Genomic DNA, 25,931 nt, shown 5'->3' with positions numbered 1-25,931 from the left:
AACTGAGCTAGAATGACAATACAGAAAAAAATATTGAGAGCAATAACCTGCAGAGCCCCGCAGAGTGTTGCTCCTTGCTGCTAGAGTAGGCTGAACCTATAGGCTGCATGACTCAGGGAAAATGGTTGCCCCATAGGATTTGCATGGAAGGCTCCGCGAAAATGGCAGCCAAATATGCGGTCGGAACGATCGTTCGGTTAACGCAAAATGGCGGCGAATGGCGCCAAAAACAGCATGTAGATAGCCCACAAAGAAGCCCAACATGCCTGCCCATACTTAAAAATGGCGGACCGCGCGGATTCACCCGCTGCGGTCGCCACACACACAGTCTGCACCCCCACCAACACCGAAGTGACACAGGGAAGGGGACCCCCAAAAAACACATAGCACCGCAGCACATGTACAAGCGATCCCTGCAGGGACCGCATCAGGGAGTCCCACAGGCACAGACATGGGGAACACACAGCAACACAGACTGCCACCCCAGACAGAGGCCCCACACAGAAGTACTTACCTGTACCAGATGGCGTGGGGTGCCTCTATGAACGTAAAGCCGCTGTCCTCATATGACAGGGAGTGCCGTTTGCCAGGGACATGACACTGCAGTATCGCAGATGTGTCCTGTGAGGTAGTCACCTCACGGCTGCATCCCTTCTGCGAACAGGGATGGGTCGTTCATCGTGCCAGGGCGAACCATAGCCGAACGCTCGATGGCAGGCTGGGGGTCCATCTGACCCTCTGCCCTGGAGAACCAGGGCAGTCAGTCCGAATCCCAGCACCGCATGATCCATCTTCATCCGAAGAAACGACTAAAACTAAAGCTGACAAAATAAACAGCTAGTAAAGTAAGAGAAAACTGACATTTTCAAAAGAAAATCAAATAAAAAAAGATGAGATAGGCTGAGACTGTAGCCCCAGCACAGGGAAGCCTAACTACTCCTGACGCTAGGCAGATTAAAACTGAATTGGGAGTGGTCACTGCAGGGGGGTATTGACCAGATGGGAGAGCCCCCATGGGTGTGTATATGCAAATGCCTTTCTTCTTTTGACTAAGTCTTTATGCCTAGCTACTCCTGCGGAGCGGAAGTCAATACCCAACAGTGATGACTTAGAGGAGGTGGCGACTGTCGGGAGGACGTAAGAGAAATCCCATTTTCTCTTTCATTTGTTGACTGATACAGCTCCTTAGGATTCTTGACCATTGGGACATCCCAAAGCAGTGTCAAACATGAGGGGTGGGAACAGCAAAAATTTCCCATGGCTAAACATTAGCCAACCAGATAACAGGAGCTCAACAAAAACAACTGGAGCCCATCTGAACAATACACGCCCACCAAAGAGGGAACAGACCCGTTAACAGCAGCCTGCAAAACCTTGCGCCCAGCCCAAATGAAGCATCCGCAGATGCCAACCCATCCACTTTAATTTAGTGAAAGTGTGCACGGACGAATAGTTGGCTGCCCTGCAAATCTGCATCACTGACGCCTGATAGTGAAAGGCCCAAGAAGCACTAAGCGTCCGAGTAGAGTGCTCCTTGACAGGGAAAGAAGGAACCCGACCCTTGATCGAATAGGCCCGAGTCCCCATCTGTGTGATCCATCTGGAAATGGTCGCAGAAGAAGTTTACAGTCCTTTTTGAGGCCCATCCATGAGCACAAATAGTGAGTCTGACTTCCAAAAAGAATCCATAGCTGCCTGGTACACCCGAATCGGCTGAACCACATCCAGGGCATGCAACACCATTTCCTTAGGATGTTTGGGCCTGGGACACAGGCAAGGCAACACAATGTCTTCATTCAAATGGAGATCAGAGACTACTTTTGGAAGGAACGACGAACAGGGGCGAAGAATCATCTTATCTTTGTGGACCACCAGGTGAGGGGTACAACAAGATAACACCGCCAATTCCGACACCCTGCGAGGAGAGGTGATAGCCATAAAAAAGGCGACCTTCTGGGACAGCATAAGCAGGGGAATCTTCAGAATATTTTAAAAGGGAGGCTTCTGGAGAACTGAAAGTACCAAAATCAGATCCCAGGGCGGTAGAGGAGATTGCATTGGTGGAGTCAGATGTCGAATCCCTTGAATATTGAAAGAAGCTCAAGACCCGAGCCACCGAATCACCGACCCAGGCAAACATCTATCCTTCAGCACCTGGGTTTCAACAGCCAAACCGTCAGCAGGATGGAAGATTGGCCCTTGCAGGATGGAAGATTGGCCCTTGGGACAACAGATCCTCCATGGAAGGCAGTCTCCAAGGGATGTCGTGACCAGCTTTACCAGGTCGGCGTACCAAGACCAGCGAGGCCAGTCTGGGGCCACTAGAATGACCAGAGTACCTTCTGCCTCAATCCTGCACAGGAGCCTTGGTAGAAGCTTGAGGGGAGGGAAAGCGTAGACCAGATGATACTGACCTTGCGGGGCCACCAGAGCATCTGTGGCGTCCGCCAGAGAATCCCATGACTGTGCCACAAACCTATAGACTTATATAGACGGGCCACGTCTGCGATGAGGTTCCTTACCCTTACCAGCCTGCGGAAGAAAAGTACTCTTCCCCCCTGTGAGACTCTTAATGATGTCATCCAGGGTAGCCCCAAACAGGCGATCTCCCTTAAAAGGAAGATCAGTTAAAGCTTTTTTAGAGGTTTGGTCTGCAGACCAACACTTAAACCACCATACGCGCCTAAGTACCTCTGCCGAAACAGACAGCCTAGAAAGCAGGGGAGCCGCATACAAAGAGGCATCACAGATAAACCGTAGCCCCTGAACCAACTGGTCTGCCAGTTAAGTAAAGGAAGGGGGGAGCTGCTCCCCCTACAGGGCACGGCGCGAAAGTTTAGCCCACTTGGTCACAGTTTGCGACTCCACGGCAATGGTGAAGACCGGCCTAAGCGCCAAACCCGCAACAGAGAACATTTTGCGGGCCACAGCCTCTGCTTTTCTGTCAGCCAGATCCTTAAAGGCAGGCAATTCTTCAATCGGAATAATGGTCAACCTTATTCAACCTGGAAACCGGGAGGTCCACCACCGGTGGAACAGTCCACTTTTTAAGGAGGGACTCCTGAAAGGGGTACCTAATCGCGTTTAGGAACCACAAAGGGATGCTTTGGACAAATCTGTCAAAATAGGAGGGAAAAGGACACACCTTCACTGCTCTAGACGGCTTGTAAGTGCCAATGGGGACCGGTGCCCCTGCTGCAGCTTCATCCTCCATTTTTAAAGTTTCACGCACAGACAATCAGTGCATCCTCCAGCACCTTTTCGTGCGCAGCTACAGGTGTGGAGGAATCATTCTCACTATCAGAAAAGGCAAAACGCCTGGCCGCAGACCCCGCTTGGTGGGCCTCGTCTGTGGCAGCTGGATCAGATTCAGAATGTAAGGAGACAGATGAGGCAGGGGAAGGTGGGGAGGCACTTTGTGCTAGACAGCAGCCCGACCCCACCACCGCCCGAGACACAAGACTCCAGGACTCCCGTCAGTGCTACAAAGGATGGATGGGACCCCGAGGGCCCGCAGCCTCTAAGAGGGGGTCAGGTGGGGAAACGTGCTTCAAAGACTCTATCAGTAAATAGGGGACCCCACAAAAAACATGTCAAACACTGCCAAGGGACACCCCCACCGCACTGGTAGCACCACCAGGTCCACGAACAACAGAACACCCCACAATCCTGCAGCAAAGAGAGGGAGGACCCCACCAGACTCACCACCATACCTGAAAGACAACGGCTGCCCCAGGATAACACTTGCTCCACGTGCGACATCCAGGAAAAGGAAAGACTCAGGAGTCAGCACCAGGGAAAAAGGAGGGGCGCCCACAGCCGAAATCACTGCCCAGAGGCTCCTCTGTAATGGCTGCCGCTCTGTTGTATGCCGGACCAACAAAAAATAGCCGGACTACGCAAACATGGCTGCCAGCCATAGACTAGAATAGGCTACAACAAAATGGCCTCCAAGAGGAATGACACCTGAGGGAAGGATGGAACCGTGCACAGAGCCCGCACACAGGTGCAGTCCTCCCCCAGCCGATAACCTAGTTAACAATGGCGTACCCCCCCCCCCCCCACCACCATTACAGCACCATGTTCCAGGCCCAGAAACAGTCCAGACCACCACAGTACTCCAGATGGGGAGGCAGGATTTGGATGGGGGGCTAGATGACCCACAGGAACCACCAGAATACAGGGGGACCTAACAGGAAGGAGGGGAACCAGGGGGTCAGACCATCCCAGGGAGGGGCCCGGGTCCACCCCAAAATACTCTAGGGGGAGAGGGGGGACAGCTGCTCACCATACCGGGACCAAGCAGGCACCGCTCCAGACAGAACCTCCTCGCCATCGAAATAGGGGGAACTCTCAGCCAGGAGGAACGCTGCGACGAAGGCCAAGACAAGGCGTTTAACTCGCAGGCCAGCCCCTGTCCAGTGGGGCAAGGTCACAGCCAAACTAGCAAGGAGCTGCGGTCTGCGTGCGCTCGCTGGCCAGAATGGGGTGACCACTGGATCTAGATTATCCAGCCTATCGCCCAGTCCAGCAGCTGATTGTAGATCTCACAGGAAAAAAACAGGAAGGAAGGAAGGAAGGAAGGAAGGAAGGAAGGAAGGAAGGAAGGAAGGAAGAAAGAAAGAAAGAAAGAAAGAAAGAAAGAAAGAAAGAAAGAAAGAAAGAAAGAAAGAAAGAAAGAAAGAAAGAAAGAAAGAAAGAAAGAAAGAAAGAAAGAAAGAAAGAAAGAAAGAAAGAAAGAAAGAAAGAAAGAAAGAAAGAAAGAAAGAAAGAAAGAAAGATCCCAGCAAGCAACTAAGTCCTTACTCCTGACTAGGCAGAAAAAAACTGAGTACCTATAGCAGAGAGGGGGGAGTATACCTCCTGGGACTGCCCATAGCCATAGTCAAGTTATTTTTCTGCCTAGTGTCCAATTCCTGTAGGGGGCAGTATAACCCATTAGTCAAGAATCCTAAGGAGCGGTGTCCGTCAATGGACAAAAGAGAAACATGTCTGGCCATGAAGGCTACCATTTTCTAATCCATTCAAGAACTCTCCAAATAAATATCTTGTCAACCAGGAAAAAAACAGACTCCTTCATTTGATTTACCTATGCTCCCGGCTAGCCAAGCAAGGAATTCTCTATCTTGGTGGATCACCATTTCAGCCCCAACAGTGGGGCTCCAGCCCTAACAGTACTTCGTTCCCTATCACTGGTGGAAAGTTATTACACCAGATGCAAGTCTCTCATGGGTAGGAGTGTTCCTATCTGCAGAACCTCTGAAAGAAGGGACATCTTCAACAGGTACAGTGAGATTTTTGTTTAGGATAGAGATTGTAGGACCAACCTTAGGAATAGCCCACTGGATAGTATTCAGTAAAGATTTTGGGCTCTCTCTCTCTCCCCAACGTGTGGCCACTCCCCTACGTGTGTCGACATAGGGTACTGCGTGTTCTCCTCAGGGATCCCCATGTCGGAGAGAGAGAGCGGCTGTGAGAGTTACTCAATCTCAGCACGAGCGGTTAGTTGGAGGTCTCCGCCTGCACACCCGGGGTCATCCCATTGTTTTACCTGTCAGTGTGGTGCGCTGCAAGCACCCAACAATTTAATTTCTGAGTGACACGGCTCCATCGGTACCACTAAAGGAGAGGGAATCCAGCCATTCCTGTATCTTGTGGGAATATTTAAAGCTACAATTGACCGAGCTTAATTGCAAGGTCGCACACCTAAAAGGAGAGATACCCACCTGAAGGGGGGAATCACAGGAATTGCGGTGGCACAGTGGTATCCCATTATCAGGAAATCTTCAGCACTGGTGACTGGGATCGCTCCTATCACTTTAGGAGCAATTTTGCACTTTTTATTACGGACATTATCAATTCAGCACTTTAATTTTATTATTAAGATTTTTATATAGCATGGTTACATTGCATGTGGAAGTGGCTATTTAATATTCCCATATTAATATATTTCTGGATAGTTTGATGCACTATTATTTAATTATATTTATGTAATATGATTTTCATTGTGACATTACCGTAGTCACATAAGAAGATACAACTTATTTATTATTTAAATATCCACATCATATTATACACAAATATTTAATCTTTGATACAATAATTGCACAGGTGTTGCACATACTTATAATTTAACAAATTTAATCATTACCGATTTCTTACGTTTTGCGCAGCACACTGCAATAATTCTTATCACATACTCACCTCAAGGGGAGTGACCAGTGCTAGCAGCATTACTATTCATAACACCCACAGTTAGCTCGCAGAATACTACATCATTATTCCGCTAATACTGCCTAAATACCTCTTCAAAAATCCAAAGATAAAATAATAAGGAAAAAATTATCAACCAGTTAAGCTAAGGGTGATTTTCTATGCGAAGGAGAAAACGTGCATCTCCTTCAGACTATAGCAGAAATCTGAGGTCAAAGGGAGTGAGGTAGGGTTATAGGGAAGGCACCAGGGAGCAAGTCTTCTAAAGCTTTGCCAGTATCCAATCATCTAAAAGTAGACACCTATAACCTGTGCTGTAAAAAGACTCTGCCTGTGTCCTGTACTGCAGAGTTAAGATAAGATTTTACAAATCACTGTATACACTGGAGTCCTAGAAGCCATCCATAAAGAATCCAAATGTCTTACCCATAAGCCTTAGCAGAAATGAAGACAACTCTTCCACATTGACAGCATCAGCATCCCTTTCCCTATAATGATGAATGAAAACAAACTGACATGGCAAATAAAGGTTCTTCACATATTAGGTATATAAATGCTGGCATTGTGTCTCACACAATTTAAGTTTGATCAGTTTTTGTGGTAACAAGCCTTACAAAATTTGGCATACTTAATGTATTTATCCCGAAGGTAAACAAATTTTAAGCAGCCCTCCAAGTGGAAACGTGTGTTTTATACAGGACAAATAATACTATATAAGGGAAATAATTCAGAGAAGACCCCCATTTCACTTTGCATCTGGAACATACCAAGCCTGTACATTAGCAGGTAAGGTTCTATAAGAAAATATATCTTTCATCACTGATCATTTCTTTAATGCTTGTTCAGCATATCAAAAATGATTGAAAGTATGCAGACTTTATAGCAAGCCTGACCTGGCCTACATTGTTCCTAAGGTAAAAATTCTATTGAAGTACTAAACATGTGTTCACTGGCTCTCCCACTGAGGTCTATGGAACCAAAAACGCCTGAATATGCTCAAACAGAAGCTCTTACACTTTTCTGAGCGCAGAGAGAATACGTGTAAAAGTGTGAATTGGGACAATTAGAAACAATGTTGAGTGAAGTCAGGTGTATTTAGGCATAGGGAAATGACCAGAAATGCTCAAGTGAGAATTAGGGCTAAATGCAGAAAAAAAGTGATCTAGGAGGCATAAAAGTTGTTTATACATCTCAGATCACTTCTCCTGCGTTTAGAAAATCTAAATGCAAGAGTGCCAGAGTGAATCAGGCCATACAGAAGCTATAGATTTGTATTTAAATACATACAGTAACATATTGAAAGAACTATATGATATATTTGTTGAATGCATGCAATAATATTTTATAATGTCTGCTGTATTTCTGCTAGTTCACTTCAAATTCTTTGCAATCGGCAATATTTTGCACACGTCAGTTCTGCCAGTCCACCAATAATTAAAAGATCTTTAATTTATTATTACTATTATTGTTATTGAAAATAAGAACAGATCAAATACAATACACAATGTTGATCACAATACAATACTCAAACACCAATCAGCCATAACTTTGTGACTACAGACAGGTTCTAAAGGCTGAAGGATTTTTTTACCTTCATGCATTTTATGCATGAAGGTAAAAAACCTTCATTGTGCATCTCCCCCCTCAGTCCCCACTAATCCTCACCTGAGTTCGATCCAGCGCTGTGCAAGAGAGCAGATGCTCTCCTGGGTCTCTGCCTACTCCTACTGAGACACAGCAGGTAAGTATAACATGTTCGTTTTTTAAATTGAACCTTTACAAACACATTAAGTGAATAACATCATTTATCTCATTACAATGACATCTGAAACCATTAAAAAATGTTGTCCCTGAAGTTGATGTGTTGACAGCAGAAAAAAATGTTGTTGTGTATGAGGCTGCATAGCTTCAGACTGGCCATTTTATGAATGCTGACCTGTGTCCACAGCTAAAAGTGTCTACAATGGGTACGTGAGCATCAGAACTGAACTAGAGAACAATGGAAGAAGGTGACTTGGTCTGATAAATTACATTTGCTTTTAATTTTATGTGGGTGGCCAGGTGCGTGTGCATCGCTTCCCTGGGGAAGAGATGGCGCCAGGGTGAGGTATGGGAAGAAGGCAAGCTGGCCGAAGCAGTGTGATGCTTGTGGCAATATTCTGTTGGGAGACCTTGGGTCCTGTCGTACATGTGGATGTTATTTGATATGTACCTTCTAACTACCTACATATTCTAAGTGACCAAGTACACCTCTTCATGGAAACGGCATTCTCTGATGTAGTGGCCTATTTCAGCAGCATAATGCACACTGCAAAAATGGTTCAAAAATCGTTTGAGAAACGAAACAATGAGTGTTTACTTAATTCCAATTTCTCCAGAACTCAATACAATTGAGGGTTTCTGTGCTGGAAAAAAAGTTTGATCCATGGAGGCCCTACCTCCCAATTTACAGGGTTAAAAGAATCTGCTACTGATGGCTAGGTGCCAGATACCGCAGCATACAGTACCTTCCAGAGGTCTTGTGGCACCCATTCCCCGACTGGTCAGGGAGGTTTTGTCAGCAAAAGGAGAACATACTCAATATTAGAAAAAGTGAAGAAACATTTTGAAGACCCCTCGTGCATATGTATGTATATATATATATATATATATCACACACACATTTTAACCACTACACTTATTATTATCCTTATTTAGATTTATTCAGAAAAATTATATAAATTATTCGATCTTTAAGAGACAGCAGCAAAAAGAAAAAAAAAAAAAAAAAGAGATATGTTTGACTTATTGGGGTTTAACAATGTTTTCCAAAATGTACACAACTTTCACACAAGGTTCACACAATTTACAACTGAATCGTGGATGAAAGTTGTATGAATCTTGGGTAAATATACCCCAATGCTTCATTTATATAATTTATTGTGGACTTAAAATGTACAACTGAGTTAGATGACTCTGATTTACTAAACGAGTATAGGATGTTTACTTTGTAATGTGAATTTTAGTAAATAGGATGAAACTCCTCTAACTTCAATAATTAAATCATGTGCAGTCAAAAATCATTGTTTTTTTTTTTTTTCCTTTTTCTTTGTACATGATTGGGAATTCTTGAAAAAGTGAGTTTTCAGCACACTCATTAGGCTAAGTGAAAAACCCCATTGAAAAGTTAACATTGCTGAATTAGTAACTCAAGGTCAATGTTTATATAAATATAAATAGAAAAAGAAAAGTAAAATAACCAATTTCACCACTAGATGGTGCAATTGTCCCACCTATATATTCATACTTCTAATGAGCAGGCACATCATGTTGCAGCCTTATATTCAATTTTTATCATTTATGTTCTTACTCCAGATAAAAAAAAAAAAATGTGAACAAAATATTTCTTTAATATATGCTAATATAAAAATATATACTTGTAATTGTCAAAGCTGCTGAACCCTGCCTTGGATGCTAAAGAGAACGGCGTGTGCTGTGCACAACATCCATTCAGCTGAGTAGACATTTTTTAGGCAGTGCTGAGAGAATTTATTTACCCAACTAACACATTTGATGTGCCTAAATACACCTCTACAACTGATGTCTTTTTGAAGAAAAGAAGCCAGGTCTGCAATTTCTTGAGCTGATTTTAAGGCAAATGGCCAGCGCAGATGCAAAGGCTTAGTGGTGTTCTTCCTAGAAACAGTCCCGTGATTTTTGTTGTGGCCCAGCCGACCTTAACTGTGCCTTACTCCATGTAAAAATGGTATTTATAGAAAAAAAGGCAGAATTAAATACTTCTATAAATTAGCATTTCTTTCTTCTACACCCAGTGGCCCTCCTGATGCACCCTACAGGCAGCCAAAAATGACTAATAATATAGTAGACAGCTAAGAAGACATTTAAGATAATCATGCACCACCCAACTAATTTAGGCATCAATAGCAGTAAATAACTAGTTTAGGGGTTAAAGAAGAACCAGATAAAAAATGAGCAAGAAGGATGATAATTAGATAAGGTAAATCACCTCCACAGACCCAATCTTCTGGACACAATATCTGGTGCACTCCACTGCAGGGAGCTGCAGAATTCTTCTTTACTAGTGTTGGGCCCATATAGCAATTCTTATTAAAGCTTGCTGCAGGTGGTGGCACACAGGTGGTACACAAGGGATTGGAATCCAGCGGACTGGGGGATCAGAGCCTTGCAAATGTGTACTTTCAGCCCCTTCTAATTGATCAACTATTTTCTAAAACTGAACTCCGAGCAAAAAAAAAACAAAAAAAACAGTTGTTGGACATTTGCACTGTATTAGCACTAATGAACTGCACTAATGAAGCTGCTACTGGGACTTATTCATCCCACATACTATACTCCAAATATTAGACGCTGAGAATTTCAGTTTTGGACAGAGTACAGTTCTCACACTGTCACTGACTCTGCACCTCACCCATTTTAAAAAAGTATTGAATTCCTTGCACAGAATGCAAATAGGTCTGTGAATGAAGGCGGATGAACACCAGATCTCCCTTCTTCCTATCACATAGAAAAAATATTACAAGACGTTGCCCAAAGAGTAACTAGCTATGAGAACACTAATGGTGGCCATACACTATACAAAAAAATCGGCTGAAATTCGGTCACTTGGACAGTTTGTCGCTTTTCGGCCAGTAATGGGCACAAATCTGTAATCGGTTGTGACATATTTGAGCCGAAAAAACGAAGGACAAGTTTTGACGTTTTCTGCCGAACGAACGATACATTGAAAGGTTAATGTGTTTCTCGGCCAAACTGTTTGCACTAGATATATGTTAAAAAAAAAAAAAAAACGGAACAAAAAACGGATTCATTTATGTCCATTGAATGATTTATCGGTCATTACATGGCATTATCGTTTGCTCTCAAAGTTCGTTTTTTGAAAATGAGTTCGAATGACTTTTGGTATAGTGTATGGCCAGCATTATTCTCAGCATCAGATTTGTGGAGCTTACATAAAAGTAACAATAGTAGCAGATGCACATAGGACACAGATCATTAGTGGTACTGTATATATTTTCACTATGCAAATGTCTAAAACCCGTTCTGCTTTATGGAAATCAGAGGTCTTTACCTAACTATTCAATAACCAGTTTAGGGCTATGCAGGTCTTTAAATTAAATATTGTTGCAACTGTTTCTCGACTTACACCAGTCCTTGTGGCTGCATTCTACATTCGATTATACCAGATTTTTTTTATTCAATTTCAAAAAGCATAATTTCATGAATTTCATATTACCACAAACCAAAAAAAGAATACATTAATTCTGTTAGTAGGCAGACATTCCTGGATTCTTGCTCTGTAGAATGCACAATATATTATAGAAAAGATGACATATATACAAAAAGTTATTATGTTTGTTTTTTTTTACCTACATAAAAGGAGAGGCACTCAGAGGGCTTCTTTAATGTACTCACCTACTTCATCCACAAAACAGATCAATGGATATGTTCCTCAAAATCGAAATAGGAATCCAGGGTATTTCAGTGAAGCTATGCTGTGTTCTGGTTTTCATTAAAAAGAAAGCAGAGATACAGCAAAAAGGTTCTGCAGGTCATTAGGACCACTGGTATCTAGGGAAAGAGTTCAGTATACACATGCCTGCCCTAAAGCTAGACAGTGTAGCACAGGAAACCGCACAATAATATATGTATTGTATTTTTTAAAAAAAAAACACATTTTCCAAGGAAAACCGCGGCACTTTCATGTAGGATTACATTTTAGCTTTAAAGTGGTTGTAAAATCAGTGATCACAAATACTGCCAGCCCCTCTGTTATAAAAAGCTATATACACAGTGAATGTGTTTTTTTTTTTTTATTTAATTCTGTAGCTATACAGTGGGTACAGAAAGTATTCAGACCCCCTTAAATTTCTCACTCTTTGTTATATTGCAGCCATTTGCTAAAATCATTTAAGTTCATTCTTCTTCCTCATGAATGTACACATAGCACCCCATACTGACAGAAAAACACAGAATTGTTGACATTGTTGCAGATTTATTAAAAAAGAAAAACTGAAATATCACATGGTCCTAAGTATTCAGACCCTTTGCTGTGACACTCATATATTTAACTCAGGTGCTTTCCATTTCTTCTGATCATCCTTGAGATGGTTCTACACCTTCATTTGAGTCCAGCTGTGTTTGATTATACTGATTGGACTTGATTAGGAAAGCCACACACCTGTCTATATAAGACCTTCCAGATCACAATGCATGTCAGAACAAATGAGAATCATGAGGTCAAAGGAACTGCCTGAAGAGCTCAGAGACAGAATTGTGGCAAGGCACAGATCTGGCCAATGTTACAAAAAGATTTCTGCTGCACTTAAAGCGGAGTTCCACCCTGGATTTTTTTTTTTTTTTTTCAATACCCCCGGGACAGTCAGGGCTAGTACATTCCACAATGGCTAGCCTCTGATCTGTCCCGGGTTGCACTTACCTGTTAGGACAAATACTTACCTTGCAAACGTCTTGTCCAGCGCTGCCATCTCAGGTGTGGGCAGCTTGAAGCCAGCGAGATCCCCTTCGGCGTCTTCTTCCGCCTTCTTTGGTCCCACGATGCTCTGCGCCGGCCCCGACGTCAGTTCCGGGTCGCGCGCGTCATCCCCTTCTAAACAGCTTCTGGGCATGCCCAGAAGCTGTTTAGAAGGGGATGACGCGCGCGACCCGGAACTGACGTCGGGGCCGGTGCAGGCGCAATGATTCCTGGGAGCTATGACGTTCAGCTCCCAGGAATCATTGCAGAGCCAGGAAGTGACGACGGGCCGCGGCCGAGGAAGGAGGAAGAAGGAAGTAAGGTAAGTATTATTTCTTCGCTACGAGGTAAGTAAAAAAAAAAAAAATATGCGATTATCCATTTCTTTTTCAGGTGACCCGGAGCGAGAAGATGGAGGTAAGTATAAAAATAGGGTGGAACTCCACTTTAAGGTTCCTAAGAGCACAGTGGCCTCCATAATCCTCAAATGGAAGACGTTTGGGACGACCAGAACCCTTCCTAGAGCTGGCCGTCCGGCCAAACTGAGCTATCGGGGGAAAAGAGCCTTGGTGAGAGAGGTAAAGAAGAACCCAAAGATCACTGTGGCTGAGCTCCAGAGATGCAGTCAGGAGATGGGAGAAAGTTGTAGAAAGTCAACCATCACTGCAGCCCTCCACCAGTCGGGGCTTTATGGCAGAGTGGCCCGACGGAAGCCTCTCCTCAGTGTAAGACACATGAAAGCCCGCATGGAGTTTTCTAAAAAACACCTGAAGGACTCCAAGATGGTGAGAAATAATATTCTCTGGTCTGATGAGACCAAAATATAACTTTTTGGCCTTAATTCTAAGCGGTATGTGTGGAGAAAACCAGGCACTGCTCATCACCTGTCCAATACAGTCCCAACAGTGAAGCATGGTGGTGGCAGCATCATGCTGTGGGGGTGTTTTTCAGCTGCAGGGACAGGGCGACTGGTTGCAATCGAGGGAAAGATGAATGCGGCCAAGTACAGGGATATCCTGGACAAAAACCTTCTCCAGAGTGCTCTGGACCTCAGACTGGGCCAAAGGTTTACCTTCCAACAAGACAATGACCCTAAGCACACAGCTAAAATAATGAAGGAGTGGCTTCACAACAACTCCGTGACTGTTCTTGAATGGCCCAGCCAGAGCCCTGACTTAAACCCAATTGAGCATCTCTGGAGAGACCTAAAAATGGCTGTCCACCAACGTTTGCCATCCAACCTGACAGAACTGGAGAGGATCTGCAAGGAGGAATGGCAGAGGATCCCCAAATCCAGGTGTGAAAGACTTGTTGCATCTTTCCCAAATAGACTCCTGGCTGTATTAGATCAAAAGGGGGCTTCTACTAAATACTGAGCAAAGGGTCTGAATACTTAGGACCATGTGATATTTCAGTTTTTCTTTTTTAATAAATCTGCAACAATGTCAACAATTCTGTGTTTTTCTGTCAGTATGGGGTGCTATGTGTACATTCATGAGGAAGAAGAATGAACTTAAATGATTTTAGCAAATGGCTGCAATATAACAAAGAGTGAAAAATTTAAGGGGGTCTGAATACTTTCCGTACCCACTGTATACCTCTTTCACGTCGCCCATTTATTTGCAGTCACATGACCACCCGCCACTTTCCTTTCCTGATCCAAGGACTAGTGGGAGGGGCTGAGATTCCACTCTGACATCAGCCAGGCAATCATGTAACCGCACATTGGCGATGTGAAACAAGGTATTTAGCTACAGAATTAAAAAAAAAAACACATACACTGTAGTACAGCCCTATAAACTTTCTACTTGACTGCTCATATTTGGCAAGTGGAAATGAGCTGAACCTGAGTGTGGAGCAGGGGTGGACTGGGCCAACACTTTCCTGGCTGATAGCTTCTGGCAGAAGTGATGCAGCCTTTTTTTTTTAGGTCATCAGAGCGGCCCAGGAAGCAATTGCTTCCCTGCCCCCCTGGCTGCTCTGATGCCCTGTTCTGTGTGATCTAGCTGCGAACCTCCCAATTCCTTCCTGTGATCCCTGCTGCATTTATGGAGACTGATGGGGCTTCAATGATGGGCGCTGATAGGCTCCATTGATGGGCACTAATAGGCTGCATTGACAGGAACTGATGAGGCTGCACTGATGTCCACTAATGAGGTGGCACTGATGGCCACTGATGAGGCAGCAATGATGGGCACTGATATGCTGCACTGATGGGCATTAATAGGCTGCACTGATAAGGCAGCACTGATGGGCAGGGATGAGCCTGCACTGATGGGCACTGATCTGCTTTATGTTAATATTGTTAAAGTTGTTATTATTTCATTTTGTAACTTAATTCTGCATAAAACATTTAACAGTGTCATTTCATGAGGTAATTTACAAAGGTGTGTTTAGGGGTGGAATTAGGGGCAGGGTAGGGGCTAGGTGGGGAAACTGGTGGCGGGTAACTCTTAAGGCCTGGCTAGTAGTTCAGGACTTTAAATTTTGAGCCCTGGTGTAGTATATCTTGTTATAACAGAGGGGCTGGAAGTAATTGTGATCACTAACTCTACTGCCACGCAAAATAGCAGCAGGAGGGGGGGGGCAGGTTTGGAGATCAGCTCACACACTAGAAAGTGACAGGCAGGCAGGGAGGGGGGGGGAGGGAGAGACTCTAAACACAGGGGGATGGTGGAGGCAGGAAAACTGTATCATGGAACAGCAGGCCTGATTACTGTGGTTAGCACACCTAAGGGGACACAGGTACAGGCAGGATCAACCAGGTATTTTACAGCATAGAACGGGACAAATAACACTGCACAAGCACTATGCAGTTTACTATGCTTTAAAGGAACAGGGTTTTTTTTTTTGGTTTTTTTTCTTTTTAGGATTACAACTTCTTTAAGTTTAGACTTCAACAAAATGGCAACTGTAATTCCAGAATAATACACTAGCCCCTCCTGTCCCACCACTCAAGGTAATCATGGTTACTTATTAAAGAATATCTAAAGTAAATATCATCTATACCTGAGGCTGACTTCCATCTCCTCTGCTTGTAAAACAGGTCCATTCACAGGCTCAACATGAACTGAATCCCCAGACTTCACCTTGAGGTTCTTCTGTGCTGCTGGTCCAATTCCTACTTTCCCAGAAGGAAAGCCACTGACTGTCCAAGCAGTGCACACCTACAAGAAGCATAAACATATATATCTAGTTCACATACAGTATATTTGCTTAGCCGTGGGCCCAACAACCTTTCTCTTTATACATCACAAGTAACCTGAAAGCTAGAAAGTTCTTCAAACAGAAGACCAGACAGAAGATTGAAATCAGCCAATATATAACGTAATTTCTATCAGCTAATATAATGTAATAATGCTTTGTTTCTAAATGATAAATAATATAGACCTATATCTAATGTTTGAATTCTCCCTTTAGCTAAGAAAAAATGTTCTCTAGTTTTTATGGCAGAAAAGTATCTTCAAAGACTTGTTCACACCAGCAGTACCAAAAACATAATGTCCCAGAGGTATTCTATTGGATTTAGGTCAGACAAGCGTGGGGGCCATTCAATGGTATCAGTTCCTTCATTCTCCAGGAACTGGCTGCATACTCTCGCTAAATGAAGCTGGGAATTGTCATGCACCAGGAGGAACACAGGACCCACTGCACCAGCATAGAGTCTGACAATGGGTCCCCAGTCAGGATGCCATTGTCTAGCCTGTAGAGGTCCGTGCGTCCCTCCATGGATATGCCTCCCATGATCATCACAAACCCACCACCAAACCAGTCAAGCTAAACAATGGTACAGGCAGCATACCATTCTCTACGACTTCTACAGACCCTTTCAAGTCTGTCACATGTGCTCAGGGTGAATCTGCTCTCATCTGTGAAAAGCACAGGTCACCAGTGGCAGGCCTGCCAATTCTGGTGTTCAATGACAAATGCCATACAAGCTCCACGGTGTCGGGCATTTTGCACAGGGCCCACTAGAGGATATTGGGCCCTCAGGCCACCCTCATGAAATCTGTTTCTGATTGTTTGGTCAGAGACATTCACACCAGTGGCCTGCTGGATGTCATTTTGTAGGGCTCTGGCAGTGCTCATCCTGTTCCTCCTTGCACAAAGAAACAGATACCGGTCCTTCTGATGTGTTAAGGATCTTCTACGGCCCTGTCCAGCTCTCCTAGAGTAACTGCCTGTCTCTTGGAATCTCTTCCATGCTCCTAAGACTGTGCTGGGAGACACAGCAAACCTTCTGACAATGGCACTTATTGATGTGCCATCCTGGAGGAGTTGGACTGCCTGTGCAACCTCTATAGGGTCCAGGTATTGCCTCATGTTACCAGAAGTGAGACTGACCCTAGCCAAATGCAAAACTAGTGAAAAACAGTCAGAAAAGATGAGTAGGGAAAAAAATGTCAGTGGCCTCCAACTGTAAAACCATTCCTGTTTTGGAGGTTGTCTCATTGTTGCCCATCAATTGCACCTGTTGTTAATTTCAATAACACCAAAGCAGCTGAAACTGATGAACAACCCCCTCTCTGCTACTTAACTAACCAGATCAATATCCCAGGAGTTTTGATTGACTTGATGCTATACTCTGAATAAAAAGTGTTCCTTTAATTTTTTTTGAGCAGTGTATTTATATGCAACATTTTATATTTTTCTATATATATTTTTTTAAAAAATATTCTTAGTCCTGACTATAATAAACCATACCAAAAGTATTCTTAGTCCTGACTATAATAAACCATACCAAAAGTATTCTTAGTCCTGACTATAATAAACCATACCAAAAGTATTCTTAGTCCTGACTATAATAAACCATACCAAAAGTATTCTTAGTCCTGACTATAATAAACCATACCACTTTACATTAATTTTAACCTTTTGTGGCTTAAATCACACATATGTTAAACGCTAAGTTCAGCTTTGGAACATGTAACACGTTCCAACTCCTGCCTCCCCCCTTGACAGCCATCACATTTTAAAAGAGAGCTGTTCGGGGCTCTGCCCACACAATGGCATCATTTATTCACAGATTCCTGTGAATGAATTAATCTGCAAGTATAGTCAGCCGCCACAGCAGACGGATTTGTGGTTTCAATGGGCTGAGATGGTGGACTATGACTCATAGTCCACTGACATATCTTCTAGCTTTCAAACAGAAAGCCTGCACAAAGGTATGGGCTGAGCCAGAATACATATCTGCAGGAGCCCACATTGCACCCGTGATCTATTTGACCACGCAATGCTTTCCAGACTCCTGCAGGAAAAAATAATAAATGCAAATTTTCTTCTGCAAAAAATTGTGCATTTATTATATTTTCTGTAAGGCTGGGTTCACATATATGCAGTGCAGGACACCACATGTGATTCGAATGGGAATCACACCGCATTCCTATTCAAATCATATGCGTTGTCTGTGCTGTGCGATTTGAGGCATTGATTTGTAATGCTCAAATTTCACCACATCAACACAAAAAAAGGTCCAGGACCCTTTCTTTCCCCACACAGGAATCGGATGACATGGGTGTTCACACCTATGAGATTTGATTCTGTCAATCACACTACGTTTTGGGAACCATTTTGGGGTCTTGTTAACATAACATTGACAACTGCTGTGTTGTGCAAGAAAGCCATGTGGTTTGAATGCAGTGTAGGAAATGCACCGCACCGCATATACATGAACCGACCCTAAAGGTGAACTTAGCCTTTAAGAAAGCCCCTTACAAAGCAGTGAGAGGCTAACAGTGCCCGCAGCAGCTCATGGCTGTTCACATGTAATCAGACATGCTGCAATTACCTGTGGATGGTAGGCCCTGAACTCAAACTCTGTGTTTTTTAGACTGACTGGTTGTTAAAGGATCTCAATATTAAAAGCCACATTTCCATTTACTATTTAAGGGACAGTCGAGCCAATAATGACATTTTTGCAGAGAATTATAAAACATATGCTTAAAATCAATGAACCTAAAATAAAATGTACCCAAAGCCATTATTGTTTCCCTTTAACAATAGTATTGTATATGTATCTAGCAACATGTGGTTTTGCTTTGGTAATAGCAACACAAGTTATTAAATAGATTTATACCTCTTGCCTCCCATCTGAGCTGGTAAGCAAAACTGGGCGTCCAATACAGAGATCAGCCAATTTCATACTGGTCAGTCCAAGCTGTACGAATGAGCATCTGTAAGCCTTTGGTACTTTGTCCTCCTCTAGAAGTATTTAAGAAGGGTAAAGAAAAAAATAAATACTACATAGGAGGTAACATGGCAATATATGAACAAACTATATCTGATTTCCTTATATTTTGATTTTTGAAATATATATTTTTTTATTTGGCTTTTTCTTTGCTGCAGACAAAGCAATTCTTGCAGTAGATACGAATAAAGGATTACATTTAGATAGAAAATATAGTAAGGCCCCTTTCACACAGGCTGTCTGGTCAGGTCTGCCTGTCAGTTTTTCAGGTGGACCGGATCTGACCATCCAGTCACCCTTATGGGTGGCAGATGTCAGCGTACACATGTCCGTTGACACCCGCTGCTATCCGATCCGATCCTATCCCCCAAATCCAGACGGATAGTGGTCCTATTTTCCATCCATCTGGCAGATCTGATTGGATGGGATTAGATGAAAACAGACAGGTGGTCTGTTTTCATCCGATCTCCCCATAGAGGAGAGTGGGACTCTGACAGGTCTGTCAAAGCAGAGTGAGCAGAGACGGACCTGTCATCTGCCTGATCAAAGGGGATCAGCAGAGTGATCCCCGCTGAGCAAGCGGAGTCCCCCAAACGGATCCCCCCGTGTGAATTTTTTTTTTTTTTTTGAAGTGATGAGAGGATAGAACTTGTCAGGTTTTTATCTCTTACATACAATCCGATGAGAGTGCCACAAAAATGTCCAAGAGTCCAAAGTTTTTAGTAATAATATTGATTCACAGCAGAGCAAAACCAACACATTTCAGGGTTCTTTGCTTTAGTCACTAACACTGGCTTAACCTGCCCCCCTGAAACTGTTCCAAGCAGTAAATCACAGTGCAGATCTATCGTTATCTACTTGTAACTAGTCAGTATAAGCATGAATCATTTTTATTATTAAAAACCTTGGATTCTTGGACATTTGTTTGGCACTCTCACTGGTTTGTATATATGTGGATTCTTAAAGTGCTTTTTTTACCCCATTTCATATTCCTGATATGTGCCTGCTGCACCATGTACTTGTACGATAAAATATCCTGTTCTCTTTGTATTGCTTCCTTAATGTTAAATCCCTGGTGTTCCTGCTAGTCCCCTTGTTTTCCTTATTTAAAAAAACTGACCATGCTAGGCATGAGAGCACAGCGTGGTCAGGTCTCTGGCTGGGCTGAGAACTCAGTGTTCCAATGATCCGACTTGTCCTGACATGCCCCTGCTGCACAGCCATTCACTGGGAAACTCAGTGTGTTGCTGTTTCTCCTCTCCCCCAGCTCCTATGCAGCTAAAACTGAGGGAATGTGATCACGTATAAAAAAAAAGGGGAAAAAGGTATTACTAATGTTTTTTTTTTTTAATATCTATACACAAATGTTTTGCCTTTTATTTCTATTTAAACTAAATGGGTTATTTTACAAGGTAATTGTTTACAATCACTTTAAGGCCCATTTCACACACACAGTCCATTCAGATCCGCCTGTCAGTTTTTGACAGATCTGAACGGATGCCCCATGCATCCCTATGGGGCATAGGATGTCAGCGGAGACATGTCCGCTGACATCCGATCCGATCTGTCAAAACCGGACAAATGGAAACCCTATTTTCCATCCGTCTGGCAGATCTGATCGGATGAGAACAGACAGACGGTCCGTTCCCAATCCGATTCCCCCATAGAGATGCACGAGGACCTGACAGCTGTGTCTCAGCGCGGAGACACAGCTGTCATCCGCCTGCTTAGCGGGGGATCGATCCCCTGCTGAGAAAAACGGAGTCCGCCTGACGGACTCCGTGTGTGAAAGGGGCCTTACTCTGGGTCTTTTCCCTGTTATGGAGTGGTGTTCCAGTTATGTGGAGTGCTGCAGAACCGGAGCCAGTGTGTTCACTGACAATCCCAGTGACCCATAGAAAATCTGAATTCAGTGCAGCGTTTGTTCTTGTGTTAGGTTTTTATTGCTGTCTTTGCCCCCAATAGGGAGATTCCCAATCGTCCTGATAACCTATGTGACAGCAGACTATAGGGTACATCGAAAAAATGTAGTTGTCACCAGAACAGCAATAGAAGAACAGAATACTTGAACCCATGACAACTGTTTAAGAGGAGAAATCCCTCACAATAAAAAGATATCCCTGTACTCCCTAATCATTTTACAGGACAGGAAGTGAAGGGAAGCCTCGCTGATAAGACACTGAGTCAACAAAAAACCCTTCCCTACTCTATCAAAAATTTAAAAAACAACAAGTTTTGACTATTTTTTTGAGACTTACTACAATTACTTTATTACATTATATACCCTAATACACACTTCTCTTATAGTATTGTTCGGTCCATAGGTGTCTATACACTTCACGTACTGCACCTGATGTCCTGGGTGGCCTCATGGCTGCTTCCTCCTTTGGCTGGACCTGGAGGGTTTAGTCCCACCTCAGCCCCAGCATAGACATTTGTATCGGCGCCTCCACTTCCTCTCTTAGATGCTGGGCCCACATGTAAGTAGTAAGGCTACTCGTTTGACATTCCTTCTTTTATTTGTGGAGCACCATATATTACATCTCTTTTCTACATCTCAAACTTATATGAGATTATTTTTACTTATTTATAGACACCTTGTTGCCTCAAAAACCTGATAAGTGGACCTTACTAGGATCCACGAAACGTGCTCAGCTCTAGAGATGCCAAGATATAGCCGTTCATTCAAAGACCAAGTGTGTACTACAGAATTTTATGAACATTATCATACATGTAGTCTTTTATCATATATGGATTGTCCTATGTCACTTTTTACTGTATATGGTTGCATAGAAATCATTCTAATGCATAATTGTTTATTATGGAATTTGTAATAAATCATTATTTGTACTTAAAGTGGAGTTCCAGCCTGAAAAAAAGAACATTTTAGATAAAAATACCCCCCGACAGTCAGGGCTAGTGCATTTAAGCAACGATAGCCTCTGAACTGTCCCATTTCACTTACCTTTTAGAAGAAATACTTACCTTGAAAATGTCTTGTCCAGCGCTGCCATTTCAGGTGTGGGCAGCTAAAGCCGGAGCGTCCTCTTCGGTGACGTCGCAGTCCCAGAATGCCCTGCATCCCTGCACAGTTTCTGGGCATGCCCAGAAGCTGTTTAAAGGGAATGACGCACCTGCACCAGAAGTGACGAGCAGGGACAGTGCAGGCGCATTGACTCCTGGGATCGATGACCATCATCTCCCAGGAGTCAATGCAAGGAGGAAGTGACGGTGCGGGCCGTGGCCGCAGAGGGAGGAAGAGGAAGGAAAGTAAGTATATTTTCTTTAAAAACAAGGTAAGTGAATCAAAAAAAAATTGTAAATTATCCAATTCTTTTTCAGGTAAGTTAAAGCAAGCGGACGGTGCAATGTTCATTTTGAGGGTGGAACTCCGCTTTGAGCTGCATTTATTTAGTGATCTACCTCCTTTAAAGTCCCATGACCACTGCCTTGTTTTTATAAGTGTTGACTTTAAATATACTTTACGATGAATTACTTAGCCCCGGTTCACACTTGTGCGAGTGCCGGGTTCGCATGTAATGTCTCCTTCATTACATGCGATCGGCTGTGCAGTGCGAGTTTAGCCATACACTTTGTATGGCTAAATTCGCACCGCAGCAAACACGCACAGGGACCCTTTTTGGAAGCCGCATCAGGATCGGATTGCACAGCGGTTCACACTTGTGCGATCCGATCCTGTGCGAACTGCACGATCGCACTGCGATATGCGATCAAACTGGGGGTGTCGTTAAGATTACATTGACACCCCCAGCGTATCGCATATGGCAGTGTGAACTGCCGGGGGTGCGTGTGCGATGCGGGAACAGGCTGCGGATTCGCAACCTTCCCACACTCGCATAAGTGTGAACCGGGGCTCAAAGAAGGTTGAAGGTCGGTCGCTCGCTCACTCACTCAGCAAGGGTGCCATTCAGAACTCTTTGCATTTTCTCAATGAATGTAAAGTATTCTAAGGTTTGACTGGGGTGGCTAAAAGGAGGGGACATCACAATTTACACCTCATTTAATCAAATAACTTTTTGCTTCTTTTCAGAAAATGCAAAGCAATCCCTAAATGGTGCCTGTGCTGAGTGGGCAACCTCCTGTGTTCAGTAAGGAGCAGAGCAGCCGCTCGGCAGTAGCAGTGTTTACTATAATAATGTCTGGCTTCCAGGGGGAATCGGCCATGTATGATATATACTGTACACAGTTACATAGGTCCAAGCTGGGCCAATGTTAACTATGTTAAAATATCAATATCTGGAATTCACCACTAAAGTGTCACTAAACCCACATCAAAACAACTATTATTAAATGGTGTATTACATTAGGGATGTAACGATATTGACGATATCGCGATATCGTATCGTCGTGGTCGTCTCGATATCGTCGTGGTTGGGTTACAATATTAAAAGGACAGGTGTCCGTCAAAAAGCAAGAGGAATAAACACAGTCCCGCGGAACAAATCATTGTTAACTACATAGACCAGAGTTTAAGGATTTTTTTTACTGTTTTTTTTTTTTTCTTGCAATGTAGATATTTTGATCTTTCTGATGAAAAATGTGAACATAAGCTAAATGATAGGTCAGTGTTTTTTTTAAAGGCTTTTTGACTGACTATTTTATTTAAGTTTAAGTTATGTTCCTAAATACCAGTTTTAAAAGGCTGCCTTTATTTGCCTTGCACATTTAAACCTGACTTAACTTGATCTTTGTTTGCACTTAAAGGGAATTGCCTATTGTTTGTTTACAATTGTTCTAGCTGCTTCTTAAAGCGGAGTTCCGGGCACAGATGTCATTTTTCAATAAGCATACCCCCGGGACAGTCAGGGCTAGCACCTTCCACAATGGCTAGCCTCTGATCTGTCCCGGTTCGCACTTACCTTTTAGAAGAAATACTTACTTATAAAATTTCTTCCACAGCGTTTACATCTCTCTTGTGGGCAGCTGAAGCCGGCGCGGTCCTCTTCTGCGTCTTCTTCCGCGTCTTCTTCTCCCAGAATGCGCCGCACCGGCCCCTTTCGTCACTTCCGGCGCGGCGCCGCATTCCTAAACAGCTTCTGGGCATGCCCAAAAGCTGTTTAGCAGGGGAATGCGGCGTCGCCCCAGAAGTGACGAGCGGGGCCAGTGCCGTCGCATTGATTCCTGGGAGCGATGACGTTTAGCTCCCAGGAATCATCGCAGCGCAGGAAGTGACGGGGTGAGCCGCGGCTCCGAGGGAGGAAGTACCCTGAGGTGAGTATTTACGATCGTCAATTACAAGGTGAGTTTTTAAAAAAAAAAAAAATCTAACTATCCAATTCCTTTTCAGGTTAGGCTGAACTAGCGGACGGGCACAAAAAAAAAATATCGTTTTTGGGCCCGGAACTCCGCTTTAACTTGAACATTGCACAGAAGAATCAGTTATGCAACCAAATATTACTATACAGAATATTGATGTTCCTGACTACAACTTGCACTTTAAAAGCACTATGTGATCAGTGTTTTATGTTGTCATGGATCCATAAATACAACAATAAATTGCCTGTTGACTGGCAAAAGCAGAATAAATGTCGGTATTTTTTCGCTATTATCATCACAAACACTATCATGAGCTATTTAACAATACCATGAGCTTTTCCACAATATCGCAATAAATATCGTACCGTGAGGTCAATAATCGAAATTGTATCGTACCGTGAGATTTTGATATCGTTACATCCCTATATTACATGCAGTTCATACTCAGTCACTATGAGATTTGTTTTCTGTATTTTGGAAAAAAAAAAAAAACTGGTTGATCCTGCTGTTCTCTATCTCCACCTTCTGTCCATGTTCCCAATTCAGCTAGAGATTTTGCAGCTGTGGTGGCAACTCTGCACATGCTCAGTTTTCAGTTAGTTTCTATGCTGAGTAGCCCACATAACTATAGAGTCACACGTGAGCATATACACAGTGGTAAATAATAGCCCACTCCCTCCCTCCTCCTTCGTGCCCACTAACCAGCTAAACACAATTAGAGTGGGATATTACATGTAGATTAATGGTGGCTTTGCCTCCCTCTTATTCTAAGGCAAGCTGGAGGGGTGTGACACAGCCTGTGACTGGCAGACATCCACCTACACCATTTTTCCACAAAATAATAAAAATTTGATTTCAAATATATCGTTTTATAACAATCTAAAAGTTTATATTTTTTACTTTTACTCTGTATTCCAGAGGCTGTTTTTTATTTTTATTTTGAACATGTGACCAGCAGCAGAGGACTAGAATCTCCTCCTGTTTACGTTTCCCTGCAGACCGGCTGGGAAAGATCTAAGACATGTATATTGATTAGGAAAAAGGTACTTCGATTTTTTTTCTATTTAAATAATTACAGTGCCATCATCCATATACAGAAATTGAAGGAACAATTGTAAATTAAACCAGTGTGTTAGTCTCACTTTAAGGAGCTGTGAATCTTCACTCTAAATTGTGTGATTATTCAAAGAATGAAAAGAAAATTCACATTTAAAGTATAAGTCCACCCTAACACTAAAATCCCTGCATCTACAGACATCCATGATCTAACGTGAACCTAGCTAGCCCTGTAAAGAAGAAATCAATATACTTACCTTTTTTGAAGCCGACTTGATCTCCAGCGGCGGAAGATCAAGATCACCCATAGACTTAGAATGAGGCTTCAGTTGAAATGACCCATATCACAACCCATATGACTTGGCAGCCCTTAATTCACTTGTGAAGTTTCCATCTTTTTTCTTCCTCTCTTTCCCGCTTCTGGTTTTGCAGTATGATTTTCTCCAACTTTTTCCACAATGCAAAGGGAGCTGAACCTCCCAATGATTTGTCTTTTACATTAGACAAATATATACAATAGATCAGGGATCCTCAAACTACGGCCCTCCAACTGTTGCGGAACTACACATCCCATGAGGCATTCTAAAACTCTAAAATTCACAAGACATGACTAGGCACGATGGGAATTGTAGTTCCTGAACAACTGGAGGGCCACAGTTTGAAGGCCCCTGCAATAGATTAAAAAGAATGGGGTTCCTGTAG

The 25,931-nt window shown here is 43.2% G+C and overlaps 1 protein-coding gene across 1 annotated transcript in view; it reads right to left on the bottom strand.

Moving 5' to 3' along the window:
- The window catches only part of AFG2A (AFG2 AAA ATPase homolog A), a 707,754-nt gene that overhangs the window by 659,330 nt on the left and 22,493 nt on the right, over positions 1-25,931 (bottom strand). Inside the window, exons 2-4 of the mRNA XM_082261533.1 lie at positions 18,786-18,910; positions 15,716-15,873; positions 6,640-6,701 (exon numbers count right to left, since the gene is read on the bottom strand). Of these exons, the coding sequence (XP_082117659.1) occupies positions 6,640-6,701; positions 15,716-15,873; positions 18,786-18,910 (345 nt within the window). The remainder of the gene's footprint in view (positions 1-6,639; positions 6,702-15,715; positions 15,874-18,785; positions 18,911-25,931) is intronic.

The sequence above is a fragment of the Pelophylax lessonae genome, assembly GCF_965119305.1.
Source record: "Pelophylax lessonae genome assembly, chromosome: 1".
In the NCBI taxonomy this organism is placed as follows: Eukaryota; Metazoa; Chordata; class Amphibia; order Anura; family Ranidae; genus Pelophylax; species Pelophylax lessonae.
Note: the sequence above shows the minus strand (reverse complement) of the source record. Positions and strands in the feature narration are given on the sequence as shown.